A 24,173-nucleotide genomic window follows, 5' to 3' on the forward strand; every position below is an offset into this window, starting at 1 on the left:
TCAGTTGACTTCAAAAATTCATGCAAGTCATTCATTCATATAAAATTAGTAATAATATATAAGGTATAAGGTCACAATCTGTACTACTTCTTAAGTACGTAACGTAGGCGTCCACAACCGTCCGTGGCGCACGTTCTGCCTCCCGTGCTCACAGTCGCGCCATCCTCGCCTACGTGCCCCGCGCCTCGCTCCCGCCGCTTCGCCTCGCTCCTCGCGTCCCAGGCATTCCTACAGCTCCACCGCGCGAGTGGCCGCCTCCGCCCATGCCTCCTCACCATCTCCTCCTCCTCCTCCTCCGCCTGCTCTCCTCGCCCCCACACTCCTCTCTCCCCAGAATCTCGTTCGCGAATCGCTCGCCCAGATCTGTAATCCATGGATTCTCCGCAATCCATGGAGTCTCCTCGACCCAGCCACTCCAACCGCGTCCGCTTCCTACACCAAAATCGACGCAATCCCTGCTCTCACCTCGCCCCGGCCTCTCCAACCGCGTCCGCGCCGCGCTCTCCATGGATTCCGCTTCCTCGGCACAGATCGACGCAATCCATGGAGTCTCCCCACCTGCGCCCGACCCCTCCCTGTGCCCGGACGTGCGTCCCCGCCTGCGCGTGGCTCTGTCCCTAGATCGCACCATGCCCACGGGGAGGCGGATCAGACCTACACCGAGCCACCGTGCCCCCACCCCCGTCCGAGATCCTCCCCCCAACCACCGTCGGCTTCCATTGCAGGAGGAGCTCTTCGCCCGCGCCCGCTTCTTCACCGGCGACTCAGCGAATTCGAAGATGGCGCTGCCCCCTGTTTCTGCTTCTGTCACTCTGCCGGAAAGCCACCGCCCGCGTCCATGGACCCCCTCCCCCCGTTGTCGTCTGTCACCGAGAATAGAAGCCATCCACTACACCGGGAATGGGAGCCCGAGGCTATAACCCCGGACTCCTCGCCCTCGTACCTCACCGCTGGTGAAGAGCGTCATCAGTGGCGAGTGGAGGTTCACTACACAGTAAGCTCCGTCACTCATTTCTTCCCCTCCCCAAACTCTAGAGATCCCATCCGTGATCGAGGCCGGTTCTCTGTCCAAGGAGGCCCGCCGGATCTTGGAGCATCATTCGCGGTCTTGGCGCGTCTACGCAACTGTATCTGAAGGGCGTCGAAGAGGAGAGACGGTAGGCCAGTGGCGACATGGTACAGTAGATTTGAACTGGAGTGTGGAGGTATCGTCGACCAGTGACATCAGCGATGGGTGGAGGTTTCCGTCGAGTCGAGGAAGAAGGAGCGCTTCGTGGAAAGGTAGCACTGCTTGCTCACGTTAATCATCACTATGCCTACATCTATGTTTTGGTTTTACTGACTTGCATGAATACAACCACTTGTTTTGGTCCTCGGCATTTGTTTTGGCCCTCAGTGTGGTCGGTTTTCTAATCGCTTTGGTCAGCTTGTGATCTACTCTTGATGTACATACAACATGACAGATGCAATTCAGTTGGGTGGAAATGCAACTAGATCTTGAGTTCTTTCATTAGTTCTAGAACCCATTTTGGGGAGAAATATTATTCTATAGGATACTCCTCCTTATCTGAAGAGAATATGTGAAACAAACAATTACATAATAATTGGGTCGCCAGGAAGTTGGATACTTTTAAACTCCTACATTTTCTAAACATTTCTATAAATAGACGGTACTGTAGTCTGTTTCAACTCTTTAGTAACTTGATTATTTTCCTTCAGTTACATGGAGTCTACTTTGTAAGGTTCAGACAGGTGTGTTATAGTTGTAGTTACAGTATCGTAGTTTGTTTGAACTCTTTAGTAACTCGATTGTTTTCCTTGAGTTACATGGAGTCTGCTTGTAAGGTTCAGACTGGTGTGTTATACTTGTAATTTTAGATACTGGTTTGGTACATGGTGATGAAATAACTTGGTAGGAATCAAATCATACACAGAGGTTGGAATTATCGTACACAACACACAAATCCAGATATGTTGGAAGTGATTGTTGGCTAATTTTTCTCTTTTGGTTAAGGTGGGTTCTGCTGGTTGATGGTCATTGTGACCATATGCTTCTATAAGAAACATTTTTCTGTTGTTTATGCATGATATTCGTTGTTGCTGCTTCATTCGATAAAATGTAATATACAAATTTTGTTGCAGCCTCAGATGTTATGGATGCCAAAAACATCTATTTAGTTACCCCGGTATATTTTTAGAATTTTACTATTGTGCTCAATCAGGCTACTTGTGTTATGCTAAAGAGGTCTATAAAATACATGCGCTTCACGCGCTGCCCACCCCCCGGCAAGCTCGGAGACGGCGATGCCGCCCCCACGAATCTGCTTATCGCGCGTCCCTCCCCTCGCACCCCCGGCAAACTGTAAAACAGTATGTACGATCAGGCCAATGTCTGTCTGTCTGCCTCTAAACATTATGAACCCTTTTGTTCTTATCTGAAGTGTTACATAGCTCCATTTTTTCCATGTTGTTTTCAGATGCGCACCCTAGCAGGCAACTGCGACTGATGCGCATTGCTGAGGACCAATGTGGCCATTGTGGACTTCAACCAGTGGTGGTTTGAGGCCCGTTGCGTTCACGCCGCTGGGAACATCTACTGGAGTGCCGCATCCTCAGCGGGACGCAAATAACCCAGCTAGGTAATTTCAGTCCCTAACATTTTTAGGCTGCTATTGTGCTTGTAAATCTTATGGAGTTTTTTTTTCAGTATGACAGTCTACTAGCTATTTGCTGAGGAGACCTTGGTAGAGTTCCTGTCGAAAGCAACAGGAACTGTTGTCGATTGGGTGCAAATGGTTGGGATGAAGGTAATTCACTGCTATCGATTGGGTGCAAATTGTTGGGATGAAGGAAATTCACTTATTGTGACAAAAAGAAAGATATGTGCCATGTGTTGTCTACTTAAATTTTATTTTTGCTAATTACTTAAAGCATGTATTTGAAAGGGAAATAGGCTTAAACCTTTTCCTAAATGATTTTGGTGGTTGAATTGCCCAACACAAATAATTAGAATAACTAGTTTGCTCTAGATTATAAGGTCTACAGGTGCCAAAGGTTCAACATAAACCAATAAAAAGTCCAAAAAAGGGTTCAAATAAAAAGAGCAAAAGACAACCGAAGGCTGCCTTGGTCTGGCGCACCGGACTGTCCGGTGCACCACCGGACAGTGTCCGGTGCACCAGGGAGATCAACTCCAAACTTGCCACCTTCGGGTTTCTGGAAATGCCCTCCGCTATAATTCACTGGACTGTCTGGTGTAGCATCGGACTGTCCGGTGTGCCAAGCGGAGTAACTGCTACAGCGCCAACGGTCGTCTGCAAAAGGTGAACAGTGCGTGGACAGCACGCGCAGAAGTCAGAGCAGGCGCAGATGGCGCACCAGACAGTGCACAGTGACTGTTCGGTGCATCACCGGACTGTCCAGTGGCCCCACATATCAGAGCTCCAACGGTCGAACCCTAACAGTTGGGTGACGTGGCTGGCGCACCGGACTGTCCGGTGCGCCCTTCGACAGCAGCCTTCCCCAACGGCCACTTTGGTGGTTGGGGCTATAAATACCCCCAACCACCAACACTTCAAGGCATCCAAGTTTTCAGCCAACACATTCAATACAAGACACAAATAGAGTGAATCAAAATCTCTCCAAGTCCCAATTCCACTCAAAGCAATTAATGACTAGAAGAGAGAGTTTTGCCATATTCTTTTGAGCTCTTGCGCTTGGATCGCTTTTCTTCTTCCCCATTTCTTGTTCCTAAGATATTTGTAATCAAAGCAAGATACACCAATTGTGTGGTGGTCCTTGTGGGGACTTAGTGTCCCATTTGATTGAGAAGAGAAGCTCACTCGGTCTAGGTGACCGTTTGAGAGAGGGAAAGGGTTGAAAGAGACCCGGTCTTTGTGACCACCTCAACAGGGAGTAGGTTTGCAAGAACCGAACATTGGTAAAACAAATCACCGTGTCATCCGCCTTATTTGCTTGTGATTTGTTTTTGCCCTCTCTTTCGGACTTGACTTTATTTCTAACGCTAACCCTGACTTGTAGTTGTGCTTAAACTTTATAAATTTCAGATTTGCCTATTCACCCCCCTCTAGGCGACTTTCAATTGGTATCAAAGCCCGGTACTTCATTAGAGCCTAACCGCTCGAAGTTATGTTGGGAGCTCACGCCAAGAAGGAGATGGTGACCGGCGAGAAGCCCGCCACAAGCCACGGGAAGGCTCCATCGGGGGAGTTCGGCAACAAGAAGAGGGAGGAATCACCTCCCCGCGTCAAGTCGCACCGGAGTGGTGACAAGAAGAAGAAAATGAAGAAAGTGGTCTACTACGAGACCGATTCTTCGTCGCCATCCACCTCCGGCTCTGACGCGTCGTCCGTCACTTCTAAGCGCCATGAGCGCAAGAAGTTTAGTAAGATCCCCTTACGCTATCCTCGCATTTCCAAACGCACTCCTTTACTTTCCGTCCCACTAGGCAAACCACCGGTTTTTAACGGTGAAGATTATTGTATGTGGAGTGATAAAATGAGGCACCATCTAACCTCACTCCACGCTAGCATTTGGGACACTGTTGAGTTTGGAGCGTAGGAACCATCCGTGGGGGATGAAGGCTATGACTCGGACGAGGTAGCCCAAATCCGACACTTCAACTCCCAAGCCACTACTATACTCCTTGCCTCTCTAAGTCGAGAGGAGTATAATAAGGTGCAATGGTTGAAGAGTGCCAAGGAGATTTGGGACGTGCTCAAGACCGCGCACGAAGGAGACGAGGTGACCAAGATCACCAAGCAGGAAATGATCGAGGGGGAGCTTGGTCGATTCATGCTTCACCAAGGAGAGGAGCCACAAGCTATGTTCAACCGGCTCAAGACCTTAGTGAACCAAGTGCACAACCTCGGGAGCACCAAATGGGATGACCATGAAATGGTCAAAGTTGTTCTTAGATAACTCGTTTTTCTTAACCCTACTCAAGTTCAATTAATTCGTGGTGATCCTAGATATAAACTAATGTCTCCCGAGGAAGTGATAGGAAAGTTTGTGAGCTTTGAGTTGATGATCAAAGGCTCCAAACAAATCATCGAGCGTGGCGCCACCTCCACACCCGAGGTGCAACCCGTTGCCTTCAAAGCAATAGAGGAGAAGAAAGAAGAGTCTACATCAAGTAGGCTCCCCATCGACGCCTCCAAGCTCGACAATGAGGAGATGACTTTAATCATCAAAAGCTTTCGCCAAATCCTCAAGCAAAGGAGGGGGAAGGACTACAAGCCCCGCTCCAAGAAAGTTTGCTACAAGTGTGGTAAGCCCGGTCATTTCATTGCTAAATGTCCATTATCTAGTGATAGTGACAGGGGCGACGACAAGAGGGGAAAGAAGAAGGAGAAGAAGAGATACTACAAGAAGAAGGGCGGCGTTGCCCATGTGTGCCGGGAGTGGGACTCCGATGAGAGCTCCACCGACTCCTCCTCCGACGAGGACGCCGCAAACATCGCTGTCAACAAGGGTCTTCTCTTCCCCAACATCGGCCATAAGTGCCTCATGGCAAGGGACGACAAAAAGAAGGTAAAATCTAGAGCCTCCACTAAATATGCAACATCGAGTGATGAGGAGAACTCTAGTGATGATGAGGATAATTTGCTTGCCCTTTTTGCCAACCTAAACATGCAACAAAAGGAAAAGTTAAATGAATTAATAGGAGCTATTCATGAGAAGGATGAACTCTTGGATAGCCAAAAGGACTTCCTAATTAAAGAAAATAAGAAGCATGTTAAGGTTAAAATGCTTATGCTCAGGAAGTAGAAAAGTGTGAAAAATTGACTAGTGAGCTAAGCACTTGCCATGATGTTATCTCAAACCTTAGAAATGAAAATGCAAAATTAATTGCTAAGGTTGAGAAGTTAGATATTTGTGATGATTCAATTGTTAGTCTTAGAAATGATAATGATAATTTGATTACTAAGATTGACAAATTGAATGCATCTCTCTCTAGCCTTAAAATTGAGAATGAAAAATTAGTTGCTAAGGCTAAAGATTTAAATGTTTGCAATGATGTTATTTCCAATCTTAAGAATGAGAATGCTATTTTACATGCTAGGATTGATGAACTAAATATTTGCAAACCCTCTACATCTACCATTGAGCATGTCACTATTTGTACTAGATGTAGAGATATTAATGTTGATGCTATTCATGATCACCTAGCTTTAATTAAACAACAAAATGATCGCATAGCTCAACTTAGTGCTAAGATTAATAAGTATGACTTAGAAAATGAAAAATTTAAATTTGCTAGAAGCATGCTCTATAGTGGGAGACGCCCTGGCATTAAGGATGGCATCGACTTCCAAAAAGGAGACAATGTCAAGCTTAATGCCCCTAAGAAATTGTCTAATTTTGTTAAGGGTAAGGTTCCCATGGTTCAGGATAACGAGGGTTACATTTTATACCCTGCTGGTTATCCCAAACACAAAATTAGGAGAATTCATTCTAGGAAGTCTCACTCTGGCTCTCATCATGCTTTTATGTATAAGAGTGAGGCATCTAGTTCTAGGCAATCCACACATGTTAAATTGCCTAAAAAGAAATCTCCCATTGCATCAAATGAGTCTAACATTTCATTTAAGACTTTTGATGCTTCATATGTTTTAACTAATAAATCAGGCAAAGTGGTTGCAAAATATGTTGGGGCCAAACACAAGGGGTCTAAGACTTGTGTTTGGGTATCCAAGGTGCTTGTTTCTAATGTCAAAGGACCCAAGACCGTTTGGGTACCTAAAAACAAGGCCTAAATTTGTTTTGTAGGTTTATGCATCCGGGGGCTCAAGTTGGATAATTGATAGCGGGTGCACAAACCACATGACTCGGGAGAAAATGATGTTCTCCTCCTATGAGAAAAACCATGATCCCCAAAGAGCCATCACATTCGGGGATGGAAATCAAGGTTTGGTCAAAGGACTTGGTAAAATTGCTATATCACCTGACCATTCTATTTCCAATGTTTTTCTTGTAGATTCTTTAGACTATAACTTGCTTTCTGTTTCTCAATTATGCAAAATGGGCTACAATTGTTTTTTTACGGATATAGGTGTTACTGTCTTTAGAAGAAGTGATGATTCAGTAGCATTTAAGGGAGTATTAGAGGGTCAGCTATACTTAGTTGATTTTAGTAGAGCTGAACTCGATGCTTGCCTAATTGCTAAGACTAACTGAGAGCACCTAGAGGGGGGGTGAATAGGTGATCCTGTGATACTCAAAACTTAAGCCACAAAACTTGGTTAATCGTTAGCACAATAATTGCCAAGTGGCTAGAGAGGGGTCAAAACACAATAACCACAAAAGATCAATCACAGAGATGGCACGGTGGTTATCCCGTGGTTCGGCCAAGACCAACGCTTGCCTACTCCACGTTGTGGCGTCCCAACGGACGAGGGTTGCAATCAACCCCTCTCAAGCGGTCCAAAGACCCACTTGAATACCACGGTGTTTTGCTTGCTTTTCTTAATCCCGTTTGCGAGGAATCTCCACAGCTTGGAGCCTCTCGCCCTTACACTTGAAATTCACAAAGAAGCACAGAGCAAGGGGGGATTAGCAACGCACACAAGACACAAGAATCAAAGTGTCAACACGCACACAAGTCGCAACAAGAGCTCGCAACACAACCCAATGAGTTCACAACTCCACTAGAGCTCTATATGCTATCACAATGAAACAAATGCGCGGAATCGAGGTCTTGGTGCTTAGGAATGTTGTAGGAGTGCTTGGTGTACTCCTCCATGCGCCTAGGGGCCCCTTTTATAGCCCCAAGGCAGCTAGGAGCCGTTGAGAGCATTCTAGGAAGGCTGATCTTGCCTTCTGTCGACTGGCGCACCGGACAGTCCGGTGCCCGATTTCTTTCCAAAAATGGCGCAGTCGACCGTTGGCAGCCTGAGAGCCGTTGGCGCACCGGACATGTCCGGTGCACACCGGACAGTCCGGTGCCCCCTTCTAGCCGTTGGCTCGGCCACGTGTACCGCGCAGATCGTGCGGCCGACCGTTGGCCCTGCCGACCGTTGGCTCACCGGACAGTCCGGTGCACACCGGACAGTCCGGTGAATTATAGTCGTACGTCGCCGGTGAATTCCCGAGAGCGGCCACTTCGCTCGAGCCAGCCTGGCACACCGGACACTGTCCGGTGCACCACCGGACAGTCCGGTGCTCCCAGACTCAGCAAAGTCTTGGCTGCTCAAGCCAAGACATTTCCAATTGAATTTTTCCTGTTTCCAGCACTTAGACACAATACATTAGTCCATAAAACAATGTACTAAGTCTGAGAAACATACCTTTATCCTTGATTTGTACTTTGTCCACCTTTTTACACTTAGGCACTTGTGTTGGGCACTAAATCACCAAAATACTTAGAAATGGCCCAAAGGCACATTTCCCTTTCAATCTCCCCCTTTTTGGTGATTTATGCCAACACAACATAAAGCAAGTAGAACAAGTACAAAATCAATTCAAATAAGAACCCAAAATTGTTTTGATTCAATTTTGACATATATGGATCATCCTTTGCCACCACTTGGTTTGTTTTTGCAAATCAAACTCAATTTTCTATCTCTAAATCAAATCCACTTGTAGAGACATAAAGAGAGATATTCCTAAAGAAATTTATCAGGAATTTAAAAAACTCCCCCTTTTTCCCATAATCAACATTTCTTCCCACAAGAAGCCAACTTTTGACAAGAGAGACAATAAAAGAGTTTTGACAAACCAAAAGCTCTATTTTACTATTTTCAAAATCTCTCAAGTGGTAGCTGATCCATTTATCGCTTTGGCCTTTATTTTCTCCCCCTTTGGCATCAAGCACCAAAACGGGATCAATCTTGGCCCTGAAACCCCATTGCCTCACCAAAATCTTCAAATAAGAACACAAAGGCAATAAGAGTACATGAGATGAACTTGGAATAAGTTACCCTCTCATCGGAGTGCAGTGGAAGTCTTTCATGGTCCAAGTCCACCTTTCCCTTTCAAACCTCCTTTGAGACTCCTTTGTTGAGGTCGGTGTGTCCGTCAGTTCCCATCGGCGTCTTTGCGGGCTTGGCGTCCTTCATCCTAAACCGCTTTAGCAAATCTTGCGTGTACTTTGTTTGGGAGATGAAAGTGTCGTCCTTGAGTTGCTTCACTTGGAACCCAAGGAAGTAGTTCAACTCGCCCATCATCGACATCTCGAATTTCTGCGTCATAACCCTGCTAAACTCTTCACAAGACTTTTGATTAGTAGAACCAAATATTATGTCATCGACATAAATTTGGCACACAAAAAGATCACCATCGCACGTCTTAGTGAAAAGAGTTGGATCGGCCTTCCCAACATTGAAAGCATTAGCAATTAAAAAAGTCTCTAAGGCATTCATACCATGCTCTTGGGGCTTGCTTAAGTCCATAGAGCGCCTTAGAGAGCTTACACACGTGGTCGGGGTACCGTTCATCCTCGAAGCCAGGGGGTTGCTCCACGTACACCTCCTCCTTGATCGGCCCGTTGAGGAAAGCGCTCTTCACATCCATTTGGTACAACCTGAAAGAATGGTGAGCGGCATATGCTAGAAAGATACGAATTGATTCTAGCCTAGCCACAGGAGCAAAAGTCTCCTCAAAGTCCAAACCTGCGACTTGGGCATAACCTTTTGCCACAAGTCGAGCCTTGTTCCTCGTAACCACCCCGTGTTCGTCCTGTTTGTTGCGGAACACCCACTTGGTTCCCACAACATTTTGCTTGGGACGAGGCACCAGTCTCCAAACTTCATTGCGCTTGAAGTTGTTGAGTTCCTCCTGCATGGCCAACACCCAGTCCGGATCTAGCAAGGCCTCTTCTACCCTGAAAGGCTCAATAGAAGAGACAAAGGAGTAATGCTCACAGAAATTAACTAATCTTGAACGAGTAGTTACTCCCTTGCTAATATCACCCAATATTTGGTCGACGGGATGATCCCTTTGGATCGTCGCTCGAACTTGGGTTGGAGGTGCCTGAGGTGCTTCTTCCTCTTCAACTTGATCATCCTGTGCTCCCCCTTGATCATGCGCCTCCACTTGAGGTACCTATTCGTCATCTTGGGTTGGGGGATGCACCATAGTTGAGGAAGACGGTTGATCTTGCTCCAATTGTTCCTGAGGCCGTACATCTCCAATCGCCATGGTGCGTATCGCGGCCGTTGGAACGTCTTCTTCATCTACATCATCAAGATCAACAACTTGCTCTCTTGGAGAGCCATTAGTCTCATCAAATACAACGTCGCTAGAGACTTCAACCAAACCCGATGATTTGTTGAAGACCCTATACGCCTTTGTATTTGAATCATAACCTAATAAAAAACCTTCTACAGCTTTGGGAGCAAATTTAGAAGTTCTACCTTTCTTCACAAGAATATAACACTTGCTCCCAAATACACGAAAATAAGACACGTTGGGTTTGTTACCAGTTAGCAGCTCATATGAAGTCTTTTTGAGGAGGCGGTGAAGGTAGACCCTGTTGATGGCGTGGCAAGCCGTGTTTACGGCTTCCGACCAAAAACGCTCGGGGGTCTTGAACTCTCCAAGCATAGTCCTCGCCATATCAATGAGCGTCCTGTTCTTCTTCTCTACCACACCATTTTGCTGAGGTGTGTAGGGAGCGGAGAACTCGTGCTTGATCCCCTCCTCCTCAAGGAACTCCTCTACTTGAAGATTCTTGAATTCGGACCCATTGTCGCTCCTTATCTTCTTCACCTTGAGCTCAAACTCATTTTGAGCTCTCCTTAGGAAGCGCTTGAGGGTCCCTTGGGTTTCAGACTTATCCTGCAAAAAGAACACCCAAGTGAAGCGGGAAAAGTCATCAACAATAACTAGACCATACTTACTTCCTCCTATGCTCAGATAGGCGACGGGTCCGAAGAGGTCCATATGCAGCAGCTCCAGAGGTCTTGAAGTGGTCATCACATTCTTGCTGTGATGTGCTCCTCCCACTTGTTTACCTGCTTGACAAGCTGCACAAGGTCTATCTTTTTCGAATTGCACGTTAGTCAAACCTATCACGTGTTCTCCCTTTAGAAGCTTGTGAAGGTTCTTCATCCCCACATGTGCTAAGCGGCGATGCCACAGCCAGCCCATGCTAGTCTTAGCAATTAAGCATGCATCTAGACCGGCCTCCTCTTTTGCAAAATCAACTAAATAAAGTTTGCCGTCTAGTACACCCTTAAAAGCTAGTGAACCATCACATCTTCTAAAGACAGACGCATCTACATTTGTAAATAGACAATTATATCCCATATTACATAATTGACTAACAGATAGTAAATTATATCCAAGAGACTCAACTAAAAACACATTAGAGATAGAGTGTTCATTTGATATTGCAATCTTGCCTAAGCCTTTCACCTTGCCTTGGTTCCCATCACCGAATATGATTGAATCTTGGGAATCCTTATTCTTGACGTAGGAGGTGAACATCTTCTTCTCCCCCGTCATATGGTTTGTGCATCCGCTGTCGATAATCCAACTTGAACCCCCGGATGCATAAACCTGCAAGGCAAATTTAGGCTTGGGTCTTAGGTACCCAACTCTTGTTGGGTCCTACAAGGTTAGTCACAATTGTCTTAGGGACCCAAATGCAAGATTTGTCACCTTTGCATTTGGCCCCTAACTTCCTAGTCAATACCTTCTTACCCTTTCTACAAATGGCAAATGAAGCATTGCAAGCATGATATATTGTAGATGGTTCATTAACTTTCCTAGGAACATTAGCAACATTTCTCCTAGGCATATTATGAACAACATTTTTCCTACCAACATTTCTATTATGCACATAGGAAGAACTAGAAGCAAACATGGCATGAGAATCAAAAGCATCATATGCATTATAACTCCTATAAGCACTTCTATATTGTCTCTTGTCATGATACATAAAAGCATGGTTCTTTTTAGCACTAATAGCCATAGGGACCTTCCCTTTCTCCTTGGTGGAGATGGGAGCCTTATGGCTTGTTAAGTCCTTGGCCTCCCTCTTGAAGCCAAGTCCATCCTTAATTGAGGGGTGTCTACCAATCGTGTAGGCATCCCTTGCAAATTTTAGCTTATCGAAATCACTTTTGCTAGTCTTAAGTTGGTCATTAAGACTAGCTACTTCATCATTTAATCTAGAAATTGAAACTAGGTGTTCACTACAAGCATCAATATCAAAATCCTTACACCTAATGCAAATCATAACATGTTCTACACAAGAATTAGATTTATTTGCTACTTCTAATTTAGCATTTAAATCATTGTTAACACCTTGTAAAGTAGAAACGGTTTCATGACAAGTAGATAGTTCATAAGAAAGCATTTCATTTCTTTTAACTTCTAAGGCATAGGATTTTTGTGCTTCTACAAATTTGTCATGTTCTTCATACAACAAATCTTCTTGTTTTTCTAAAAGCCTATTCTTATCATTCAAGGCATCAATCAATTCATTAATTTTATCTACCTTGGTTCTATCTAGGCCCTTAAATAGACATGAATAATCTATTTCATCCTCATCACTAGATTCGTCCTCACTTGAAGAAGCATAAGTAGAGTTTCGAGTACATACCTTCTTCTCCCTTGCCATAAGGCATGTGTGACGCTCGTTGGGGAAGAGGGATGACTTGTTGAAGGCGGTGGCGGCGAGTCCTTCATTGTCGGAGTCGGACGAGGAGCAATCCGAATCCCACTCCTTGCCAAGATGTGCCTCGCCCTTTGCCTTCTTATAGTTCTTCTTCTTCTCCCTCTTGTTCCCTTGATCCTGATCACTATCATTGTCGGGACAGTTAGCAATAAAATGACCAATCTTACCGCATTTGAAGCATGAGCGCTTCCCCTTGGCTTTGGTCTTGCTTGGCTGTCCCTTGCGACCCTTTAGCGCCGTCTTGAATCTTTTGATGATGAGGGCCATCTCTTCATCATTAAGTCCGGCCGCCTCAATTTGTGCCACCTTGCTAGGTAGTGTCTCCTTGCTTCTTGTTGCCTTGAGAGCAAGGGGTTGAGGCTCGTTGATTGGACCATTCAATGCGTCGTCCACGTACCTCGCCTCCTTGATCATCATTCGCCCGCTTACGAATTTTCCAAGGACTTCTTCGGGCGACATTTTGGTGTACCTGGGATTCTCACGAATATTATTCACCAAATGAGGATCAAGAACGGTAAAGGACCTTAGCATTAGTCGGACGACGTCGTGGTCCGTCCATCGCGTGCTTCCGTAGCTCCTTATTTTGTTGATAAGGGTCTTGAGCCGGTTGTATGTTTGGGTTGGCTCCTCGCCCCTTATCATCGCGAACCGTCCAAGCTCGCCCTCCACCAACTCCATCTTGGTGAGCAAGGTGACGTCGTTCCCCTCATGAGAAATCTTGAGGGTGTCCCAGATCTGCTTGGCGTTATCCAAGCTGCTCACTTTGTGGTATTCATCCCTGCACAATGAAGCTAGAAGAACAGTAGTAGCTTGTGCATTCTTATGAATTTGTTCATTAATGAAAATAGGACTATCCGAGCTATCAAAGTGCATTCCACTCTCTACAATCTCCCATATACCAGGATGGAGAGAGAATAGGTGACTACGCATTTTGTGGCTCCAAAATCCATAGTCCTCCCCATCAAAGTGTGGAGGCTTGCCGAGAGAAATGGAGAGCAAATGTGAATTTGAACTTTGAGGAATACGAGAGTAGTCAAAAGAAAAGTTCGAATTGACCGGTTTTCTTCTCTCGTAGTCGTTGTGGTCGTCGTCCTTTTGGGAAGAAGTAGACTCATCGCTGTCGTCGTAGTAGACGATCTCCTTGATGCGCCTTGTCTTCTTCTTCTTCCCATCTTTCCGTCTATGGCCCGAGCCCGAGTCGGTAGGCTTGTCATCCTTCGGCTCGTTGACGAAAGACTCCTTCTCTTTGTCGTTGATCACGATTCCCTTCCCCTTAGGATCCATCTCTTCGGGCGATTAGTCCCTTTGTGAAGAGAACGGCTCTGATACCAATTGAGAGCACCTAGAGGGGGGGTTGAATAGGTGATCCTGTGATACTCAAAACTTAAGCCACAAAACTTGGTTAATCGTTAGCACAATAATTGCCAAGTGGCTAGAGAGGGGTCAAAACACAATAACCACAAAAGATCAATCACAGAGATGGCACGGTGGTTATCCCGTGGTTCGGCCAAGACCAACGCTTGCCTACTCCACGTTGTGGCGTCCCAACGGACGAGGGTTGCAATCAACCCCTCTCAAGCGGTCCAAAGACCCACTTGAATACCCGGTGTTTTGCTTGCTTTTCTTAATCCCGTTTGCGAGGAATCTCCACAGCTTGGAGCCTCTCGCCCTTACACTTGAAATTCACAAAGAAGCACAGAGCAAGGGGGGATTAGCAACGCACACAAGACACAAGAATCAAAGTGTCAACACGCACACAAGTCGCAACAAGAGCTCGCAACACAACCCAATGAGTTCACAACTCCACTAGAGCTCTATATGCTATCACAATGAAACAAATGCGCGGAATCGAGGTCTTGGTGCTTAGGAATGTTGTAGGAGTGCTTGGTGTACTCCTCCATGCTCTTAGGGGCCCCTTTTATAGCCCCAAGGCAGCTAGGAGCCGTTGAGAGCATTCTAGGAAGGCTGATCTTGCCTTCTGTCGACTGGCGCACCGGACAGTCCGGTGCCCGATTTCTTTCCAAAAATGGCGCAGTCGACCGTTGGCAGCCTGAGAGCCGTTGGCACACCGGACATGTCCGGTGCACACCGGACATGTCCGGTGCACACCGGACAGTCCGGTGCCCCCTTCTAGCCGTTGGCTCGGCCACGTGTCCCGCGCAGATCGTGCGGCCGACCGTTGGCCCTGCCGACCGTTGGCTCACCGGACAGTCTGGTGCACACCGGACAGTCCGGTGAATTATAGCCGTACGTCGCCGCTGAATTCCCGAGAGCGGCCACTTCGCTCGAGCCAGCCTGGCACACCGGACACTGTCCGGTGCACCACCGAACAGTCCGGTGCTCCCAGACTCAGCAAAGTCTTGGCTGCTCGAGCCAAGACATTTCCAATTGGATTTTTCCTGTTTCCAGCACTTAGACACAATACATTAGTCCATAAAACAATGTACTAAGTCTGAGAAACATACCTTTATCCTTGATTTGTACTTTATCCACCTTTTTACACTTAGGCACTTGTGTTGGGCACTAAATCACCAAAATACTTAGAAATGGCCCAAAGGCACATTTCCCTTTCACTAACATGGGTTGGCTCTGGCATCGCCGACTAGCCCACGTTGGAATGAAGAATCTTCATAAGCTTCTAAAGGGAGAAGACATTTTAGGACTAACAAATGTTCATTTTGAGAAAGACAGGATTTGTAGCGCATGTCAAGCAGGGAAGCAAGTTGGTGTTCATCATCCACACAAGAACATCATGACGACTGACAGGCCGCTTGAGCTACTCCACATGGACCTATTCAGCCCGATAGCTTACATAAGCATCGGTGGGAGTAAGTATTGTCTCGTAATTGTGGATGATTATTCTCGCTTCACTTGGGTATTCTTTTTACAGGATAAATCTCAAACCCAAGAGACCTTAAAGGGATTCTTGAGACGGGCTCAAAATGAGTTCGGCTTAAGGATCAAAAAGATTAGAAGCGACAACGGAACGGAGTTCAAGAACTCACAAATAGAAGGCTTCCTTGAGGATGAGGGCATCAAGCATGAGTTCTCTTCTCCCTACACACCACAACAAAATGGTGTAGTGGAGAGGAAGAATAGAACTCTACTTGACATGGCAAGGTCCATGCTTGATGAGTACAAGACTTTGGACCGGTTCTAGGCGGAAGCAGTCAACACTGCTTGCTACGCCATCAACCGTCTCTACCTTCACCGAATCCTCAAGAAGACATCATATGAACTCCTCACCAGTAAAAAGCCCGATGTTTCATATTTTAGAGTCTTTGGTAGCAAATGCTTTATTCACTCACAACTTTGGTATAATCCTTCACTCATATATTATTTGCCAAAGGGAAAGAGTTTGAAAAAGGGCTTTTATTTCACTCACAAAGTATCCGTTTTTGGCGATTCATGCCAAAGGGGGAGAAAGTATTAGCCCAAAGCAAAAGGACCGTACCACCACCAATTTCAAAAATGTAGTCTTTCAATTTGTATTAAAAGAAGTTTTTCAAATGGGTATCTTATTTTTGATATGATTTCAAATTGGTATAACCTCTTCAAAATTAATATCTAAAACCCTCTTGAACACTAAGAGGAGAATTTCATTGAGGGGGAGTTTTGTTTAGTCAAAGGAAAAGCATTTGAAACAGGGGGAGAAAATTTCAAATCTTGAAAATGCTTCTCGAAATCTTATTCATTTACCTTTGACTATTTGCAAAAAGACTTTGAAAAGAATTTCCAAAAGATTTTGCAAAAACAAAACATGTGGTGCAAAAACAAAAAAATGTTAACTAGAAGAAAGCATCCATGCATATCTTATGAAATGTAAATTGGTTTAATTCTAAGTAGCCTTTGCACTTACCTTATGCAAACTAGTTCAATTCTGCACTTATATATTTGCTTTGGTTTGTGTTGGCATCAATCACCAAAAAGGGGGAGATTGAAAGGGAAATAGGCTCAAACCTTTTCCTAAATGATTTTGGTGGTTGAATTGCCCAACACAAATAATTGGACTAACTAGTTTGCTCTAGATTATAAGTTCTACAGGTGCCAAAGGTTCAACACAAACCAATAAAAAAGTCCAAGAAAGGGTTCAAATAAAAAGAGCAAAAGACAACCGAAGGCTGCCATGGTCTAGCGCACCGGACTGTTCGGTGTGCCACCGGACAGTGTCCGGTGCACCAGGGAGATCAACTCCAAACTTGCCACCTTCGGGTTTTTGGAAATGCCCTCCACTATAATTCACCGGACTATCCGGTGTAGCACCGGACTGTCCGGTGTGTCAAGCGGAGTAACGGCTACAGCGCCAACGATCGTCTGCAAAAGGTGAACAGTGAGCTACAGTGCGCGGACTACGAGCGCAGAAGTCAGAGCAGGCGCAGATGGCGCACCGGACAGTGCACAGTGACTGTCCGGTGCACCACCGGACTGTCCGGTGGCCCCACATGTCAGAGCTCCAACGGTCGAACCCTAACGGTTGGGTGACGTGGCTGGCGCACCGGACTGTCCGGTGCGCCCTTCGACAACAGCCTTCCCCAACGACCACTTTGGTGGTTGGGGCTATAAATACCCCCAACCACCAACACTTCAAGGCATCCAAGTTTTCAGCCAACACATTCAATACAAGAGCTAGTACATTCAATACAAGACACAAATAGAGTGAATCAAAATCTCTCCAAGTCCCAATTCCACTCAAAGCAATTAGTGACTAGAAGAGAGAGTTTTGCCGTGTTCTTTTGAGCTCTTGCGCGTGGATCGCTTTTCTTCTTCCCCATTTCTTGTTCCTAAGATCTTTGTAATCAAAGCAAGAGACACCAATTGTGTGGTGGTCCTTGTGGGGACTTAGTGTCCCATTTGATTGAGAAGAGAAGCTCACTCGGTCTAGGTGACCGCTTGAGAGAGGGAAAGGGTTGAAAGAGACCCGGTCTTTGTGACCACCTCAACGGGGAGTAGGTTTGCAAGAACTGAACCTCGGTAAAACAAATCACCGTGTCATCTGCCTTATTTGCTTGTGATTTGTTTTCGCCCTCTCTTTCGGACTTGACTTTATTTCTAACGCTAGCCCCAGCTTGTAGTTGGGCTTAAACTTTATAAATTTCAGATTTGCCTATTCACCCCCCTCTAGGCGACTTTCAGTATTCCTTTACAGCCTGGTCTAGATTCCATTGGAATCATCGCTGTTTCGCACAATTGCAGTGGCATAGCTGCCCAAGTAGATCAAGGTATGGTTCCAGAACCATAGGTGCGTACGTCGCCGGAACACCCCGAGCCTCTCTCTCCATCCATCATCTCGACTCTGTTTACGCCTCCGCCTTTCTGCTGACGAATTATGCGCTCCTGCTACTGAAATTTGTCTCCCCCACCCCCTTTTTTAGTTTTGCTGTCTTCGGTTGGGTTAAATTAATATTAATGGAACGAGCTTCCTTGTTAGCTGCATATATGTGGGATGTTTGCTTTCATGTAAGTAAGCCATCAAAATCGTTTGGGTACGAAATGACGAGGGGGGAAATGATTTTGGTACTAAAGTTCGGGTTATGTCTCTTGCAATGGACTGGCTGCCAGCACACAAGCCTTGCCTCGGTCTGTTTTTGTTTGGAGTCATCAGTTTCTATGATATTTTTTAAGTTTTGAGGTCGGTCCATATTTGCTCAGGTTTTCAGCTTGAACTTGACATTGAGGGTTGATTTGGTGATAAGGGGATCGCGGGGGGGGGGGGGGGGGGGGGGGGGGGGGGGGGGGGGGGGGGGGGGGGGGGGGGGGGGGGTTGGAGGGGATTGTGGGAAAATGAACTAATTTCCCCCTCAATCCACTCTAATCCCCCCGTGAGATTTTTTTCCCCCTGGTTGTGTCGCGGTTAGGCGTAATGGATGCCTCTTTTGCTGCTCGCATGTGCTTGTTTTTTCCCGCGTGTAGCAACCTTCGTCCCCGTATTTGGATAGATAAATGGATCTAATTAAATATCTCGTGCCTATCATAATGTTCACGTTGCTAGCAGATTTAAAAGGGGGTAGTGGGGAACCACCATTTTCCGTTGGTCAAGCAATTAACTCGCCTGAGTTAGTGTGAGCCATTGCTTGCTTTACTGCCACATGGGGGGTCTTGTTGCAGTTATGCAGCTGTCTGATTTGTATGTCTTTTCTTGTCCGGAGATTCAGTCGATCTGTCCGACGCATTCCCATCCCCACCATCTGGTGAGTCCTTTTATTTGTTCTTTTGTAAAAATTTAAAAATGTCTCTTTGTTTTATAGGTGAGGCCAGGAATGAGGATTCACGAACACTGCAATTCAATTATGGTTCATTCAAACATAAGGCATTGGATAAATCCTTAACTAAAAAGGTTCCTAAAAATCGTTTGACTTCAAATACTAAACTAACACAATGTTGCTCTATTGTAGGGATTTTTGAAGCACTAACTGCATTCCCCTTCTCCCTTCCTGCTGTGCGAAGCCGTGCCCCAAACCCTCTACCATCTTATTTCAGTCCCCACTCTCTACCATCCTCCAGGGAAAAAACACTAGCAATCTTACATGAGTTCCAAGTTTTGGAGGTCGTTGCTGTTGGTGAATGTGGTTTGGATTATGACAGACTTCAGTTCTGTCCGGCAGATATGCAAAAGAAGTATACAATCTTGTTCTCCTATGCACACAAATTGGCATTTAATCTATTCATTTCTGAGTGATTTATTTTGTATTAGGTACTTTGAGAAACAATTTGAGTTGGCTGAAGCAGTAAAACAGCCCATGTTTCTTCACATGCGTGCTGCTGGTGAAAACTTATGTGAAATCATGACACGGAATTTGCACAGGTAGCATATAATATGTATTCTGTAGGTGGTGTTCCTCAATGATGCCCTGCTGGATACACTCTTGTTTTTAATGAAATAGTTGAAAGTACACTGGCCGTAAGAGTTACCTATGTTTCAATTCACTTGTTATGTTTTATAACTATTCCTTGATCTCTGTGTCTGTTTTTCTCTTTGGCAGATTCCCTGGTGGGGTTACACATTCCTTCACTGACTCAACAGAAGATCGGGATAGGCTACCTTGTTTTGAGAAGATGTTTATCGGTAAAATCTCTTTACCTAGCAATAAAAATCTGCATCTCTTGCAACATGATAAACTTCAGAGTAAAGATAGTCAATTGACCACCCATTAGATAGTTGTAACAAGCTATTCCGAATCCTGTTGTAATTCCTCTTTATGATTCAGTTCTGTGTTGAAAATTTCCATTTGGATATTGATAACTGAAACAACTATAAAATTTGATACTCTGTTATTCTTTATCTCCCAGTCGGGTCAGATGATTGTGCATCGTGGTTGCAGGTGTTAATGGTTGCTCTCTAAAAACTAACGAAAATCTTGAGGTTCTACGAGGCATTCCTGTCGAGAGGTTGATGATAGAAACAAATTCTCCATATTGTGACATAATAAATACTCATGCTGGAAGCTAGTATGTAAAATCTGTCTGGCCATCCAAGAAGAAAGAAAAGTATGAGCCAGATTCAACAGTAAAAGTCGCAATGAGCCTTGTTTAGTCAGGTACGTTGCAGCAGTTTGCCATCAATTCTTGGGTTTTCTTGCTCGGTATAGACTGGTTGCTGAATTTTTAAATATGACAACTGTTTTCCAGTGTAGAGAATATTTGCTTCTCATTTAAGTACTCCATTCTTTTACATGCTTTCTCTGTAGAAGCATCCAAGTAATCCATCCTTAACTCATGCCCTTCTCTGTAGAGAGACTAAACAAGAAACTTGTCTTTTACATGGAAATTTGTATTTCTACCCTGATCAATGTTGTTGAGCATTGATCATTGACTTTTGTGCTTCATTAGCCTTATTCCCTAAGTCATGATTGTTCCATTGTTATTACTGGGAGCTGAACTCGTCAGACTTATCTGTTACTCAAATTTTTATTCTCACATGAATGTTGCCCCTAGAAAATTTGACTCGGAGCTATCGGTTTCAGGCAAGTTCTTGAGGTAGTGGCTGGAAGCAAAGGAATTTCTGACATAGAAGGCCTGAGCAGAACTCTGTACCACAACACATGCATGTAAGATAACTTCGTACCAACCTTAGAATTTTCCACTGGTTATCAGTAACTAGAAACAACCCATGTCATAATCATGTTGCTTATTTGTAGCTCCAGCTCTATGGTGTTCGATAAGTCATCTTTTAATCGATGTGAATACATGATTAATGGATCTACCAATCTTGCAAGCTCTTCTTTCCTCAGGATCTTGACGTGTCTGCTAATGCGCAGCTTGAGAGTGGTACTGCCGTCCAGGATTGCTGATGTCAGAGTGATTTTTTTAAAATGTTTCCTTTTGGTTGGCGTTTGGTTTCGTACAACTTCCAATATGCCTATGAAATATTTTTGGTCTTATAATCTTCCCTCGCTGTCAATTTTGCCATGTTTCATGAGCCTGATGACATGTCAGGCAAGTTCTGACTATGTAGAAGTACCCTACCGAGACTATGCCGTAAAATCATTTAGGGCTGAGATGTACAAGTACAGTTTGATGGCTGCATTGTTCACTACAATCAAACATCAACTAAGCTCTATGTCTATATTTTATACTAATTTTTAAATCCCGTGGCAACGTACGAGCATGTACCTAGTAAATATATAAGGTAAGAAGTATACAATAATAAAATCATTATTATGTATTTAAATAAAGTAGAATCAAAATGTGCATGTGATATGACACTTGCATTCTATTTGTATTCCTACTACTTGGTATAGTCAATATAATTAGTGTCCTCTTGGTTCTTCTTAAGTTATCGTGTAAATTATGAATATATGTATCGAGAGTAATAACAGGTAAGAAAACATAAATAAGATTTATAAATGTTTCAAACAATTCTAAACTATATACTACTAGATATATCTTGATTTTAGGAAAATAATAAAATTAGTTTCATATTTTTTTAAGTTAAGATGAATTTATTATGAATTTATAAATGTCAGTTTAGATTTAATATTTTTCTGAAAAAATACTGAATTTATTACCGATGGTAAAATACCGAATAAGAACGGTAATTTTCATAAACAGTCAAAAAAAGTTCAAACCGTTTCCGTTTCCGATTTTTTCTACTGATTCCATTTCCGTATTTTTTGTAAAAGTTTTCGTTTTCGTTTAGACCTAAATTTCGGTAAAACTTCGAAAATGATTCCCGGTATCCGAAAATTACTGTTTCCATTTTCATCCCTACTCACATCTGCCTCCACAAATAAAAAAACCCTACATCTCTACAGTGTTAGGAATATGAGTCGGAATTTTTGGACCAACACTAGCACGCTCCAAAAACAGGATACATTCATCAGACACTTGTGCACTTTGAAAAAAGGCGGCCGCAGCAGATTGTACACTTCGAAAACATAGTTTTTTTTAATTAATACAACCAATCTTATATACAATAATGGTATTCTTATAAATCGGGGTATCACCTATAAATTATAAAAAAAATACTACTTTACTTCTAAACAAGCCCTAAATTTTGATGGGCCATGTGTAGCAACGCATCATTGGAACTGAACTAAAACTTTCCTCATTTCTTGGAGCGCGTCAAGGACATTATTTTGCCAGCGTCCAAAATCAAGCGCAACCCCTAAAAAAATCAGACAATATACGCGACGATGACCGTGATGTCGTCCTTCTTTCCGCCATGCCATACCTCCCCATGTCCCTCCAAGTATCCGATCCCGAACGGCGTGCGTGCCAGATTGTCCTTGGATATCCCGTAAGCGATGCCCGCGACGATGTCTGCCATGTTCTTGGGAGAGAAGCCCAGGCAGGTGCCCATCCGCACGGCGCGCTCGAGCTGCCAGTCGTGCATGTTGTCGAACAGCCCGTCCGTCGCGACAACTACGACGTCGCCGTGCATCACCGTCGGCATGCTGCCGACCTTCGCCTCGTCGAGGCTGCCACCACTACCCTCGGAGCTCAGCTGGTACGGCTGGTTGAAGCGGCGCTGCTGCTGCTCCGAACGGCAGATGATCTTGCCGCCTCGGAGGACGGCGAAGGCGCTGTCGCCAATGTACGCCCACGCGAGCGCCGTGCCGTGGAGCGACAGGATGACAGCCGTGGACGCCCCTGGCGTCTCGTCCGCGGCCGCTTTCTTGTGCGCCCGCTCCAGCTCCTTCTTGGGGCAAAGGCCGCAGCGGACTTTCCTGCTGGCCTTGGCCACCCGCTCCGCCGACGCCAGAGCGTTCGCCATGAGAGCTCGTGCGAACGCGCCGGCGTCCACGCCACGGTCCCGGTACCCGCCGACACCGTCCGCGACGCCGACGACGCCGGCCTCGGCGTGCCCGAAGTGCGCGTCCTCGCCGTGCAGAGGGACGACGCATGCCGCCCAGTCCATCTGCAGGGTGGGAGCGCCCGGCCGCGCGCCAGACGGCTCCGCGTCGCGTTCGTGACCGGCGGCGTCACCGCTCTTCCGCTCCGACGTCGCGTATTCGGTCTGCAGCCACTCGACCAAAACGGAGGCGACGAACCTTGAGATGCTCACGTGGGGTGTTCGTTCATTGATCTCCGCTAGGGTTTCTTGGATCTGCTGTAACGTCTCCATGGCTCTCGTCATATTCGCTAGTTGCCATGACCACCACAGTGCATCCATATCCACCCCTAAATATCCTCGAGAACGCTGGCACCAAGGACCATTGGGCTCGCCTTTTATATATAGCCTGGATGGATGGAGGTATGGAACGTAACGTTCTCGCCTCAGAGTCGGCCGATGTTGGCGGGATCTCGTTTAGGAGTCAGAGTGCCGATCAGGGGATCACGACGACTGACGAACGTTACGGTCACGGGCGTCCAAGCTTTGCGATGATACCCCCGGTGCGTGACAGCGACCGGGGCTTCCACAGGTATGCAATCGGACGGATATTAATATTTTTTCCTTAGATTCAGATGAAGTTGTGTTGAATAAGATTTGAATAGATATCTATAACTTAAATATACATCTTTTGATTATACGAATACTACAAATACAAATAAGATACAGACCAGATATTAAATGTCCGAACTCAAGTTCAGATACAGATCGGATATTAGGCATTTTAGACGGATTGAATTTGAATACGAGTAAATAATATCCATACCATTTCTCTACACATTTAAAGCACCAGTTATGTCGTGTGTAGTGCATCAAGTGTTGGATCTTTTATGGGCTTGTCTCATTTAATTAATAAACTCTATGGTGTGTAATTGTGGACAATATCAATAGTACTATATTGGAATTCTAAGGGTCGTTAGCTTGACTTATATGGTGGGAATTATTCCAATGGCGTGGCGTGACGTGGCGAGGCGGCGAGCGGGCGTGGTGTGGTTGTGTTAATTTTTAGCACTCATTAACCGCGGGAGTTTCAACTCCGGGTTAAACCTTTCAGTTGCCCGTCTCTTGAACTGCTGCATGCGAGACCCTTCTCCTTCAGCTTCCCTTCCGCGAAAGGTTAAGTAGGGGAGAACTCCTATCACTTAGCACGAGAGCAAAACTCTTTCAGAATCACAGTCCAGCCGCAAGAGTGGGTAT

General features: G+C 45.3%; 1 protein-coding gene and 1 pseudogene across 1 annotated transcript; one reads left to right on the forward strand and one right to left on the reverse strand.

Moving 5' to 3' along the window:
• Positions 1-263: 263 nt before the first annotated feature.
• LOC111590169 (uncharacterized) lies at positions 264-20,934 on the forward strand (annotated as a pseudogene).
• Positions 20,935-22,075: 1,141 nt separating this feature from the next.
• Positions 22,076-23,269, reverse strand: LOC103639030 (putative protein phosphatase 2C 24). The gene has a single exon (XM_008661811.2). It carries the CDS (start codon positions 23,256-23,258, stop codon positions 22,260-22,262), a length of 999 nt encoding a protein of 332 aa, XP_008660033.1. The 5' UTR covers positions 23,259-23,269; the 3' UTR covers positions 22,076-22,259.
• Between the last annotated feature and the right edge of the window lie 904 nt (positions 23,270-24,173).

The sequence above is a fragment of the Zea mays genome, chromosome 9, assembly GCF_902167145.1.
Source record: "Zea mays cultivar B73 chromosome 9, Zm-B73-REFERENCE-NAM-5.0, whole genome shotgun sequence".
NCBI lineage: Eukaryota > Viridiplantae > Streptophyta > Magnoliopsida > Poales > Poaceae > Zea > Zea mays.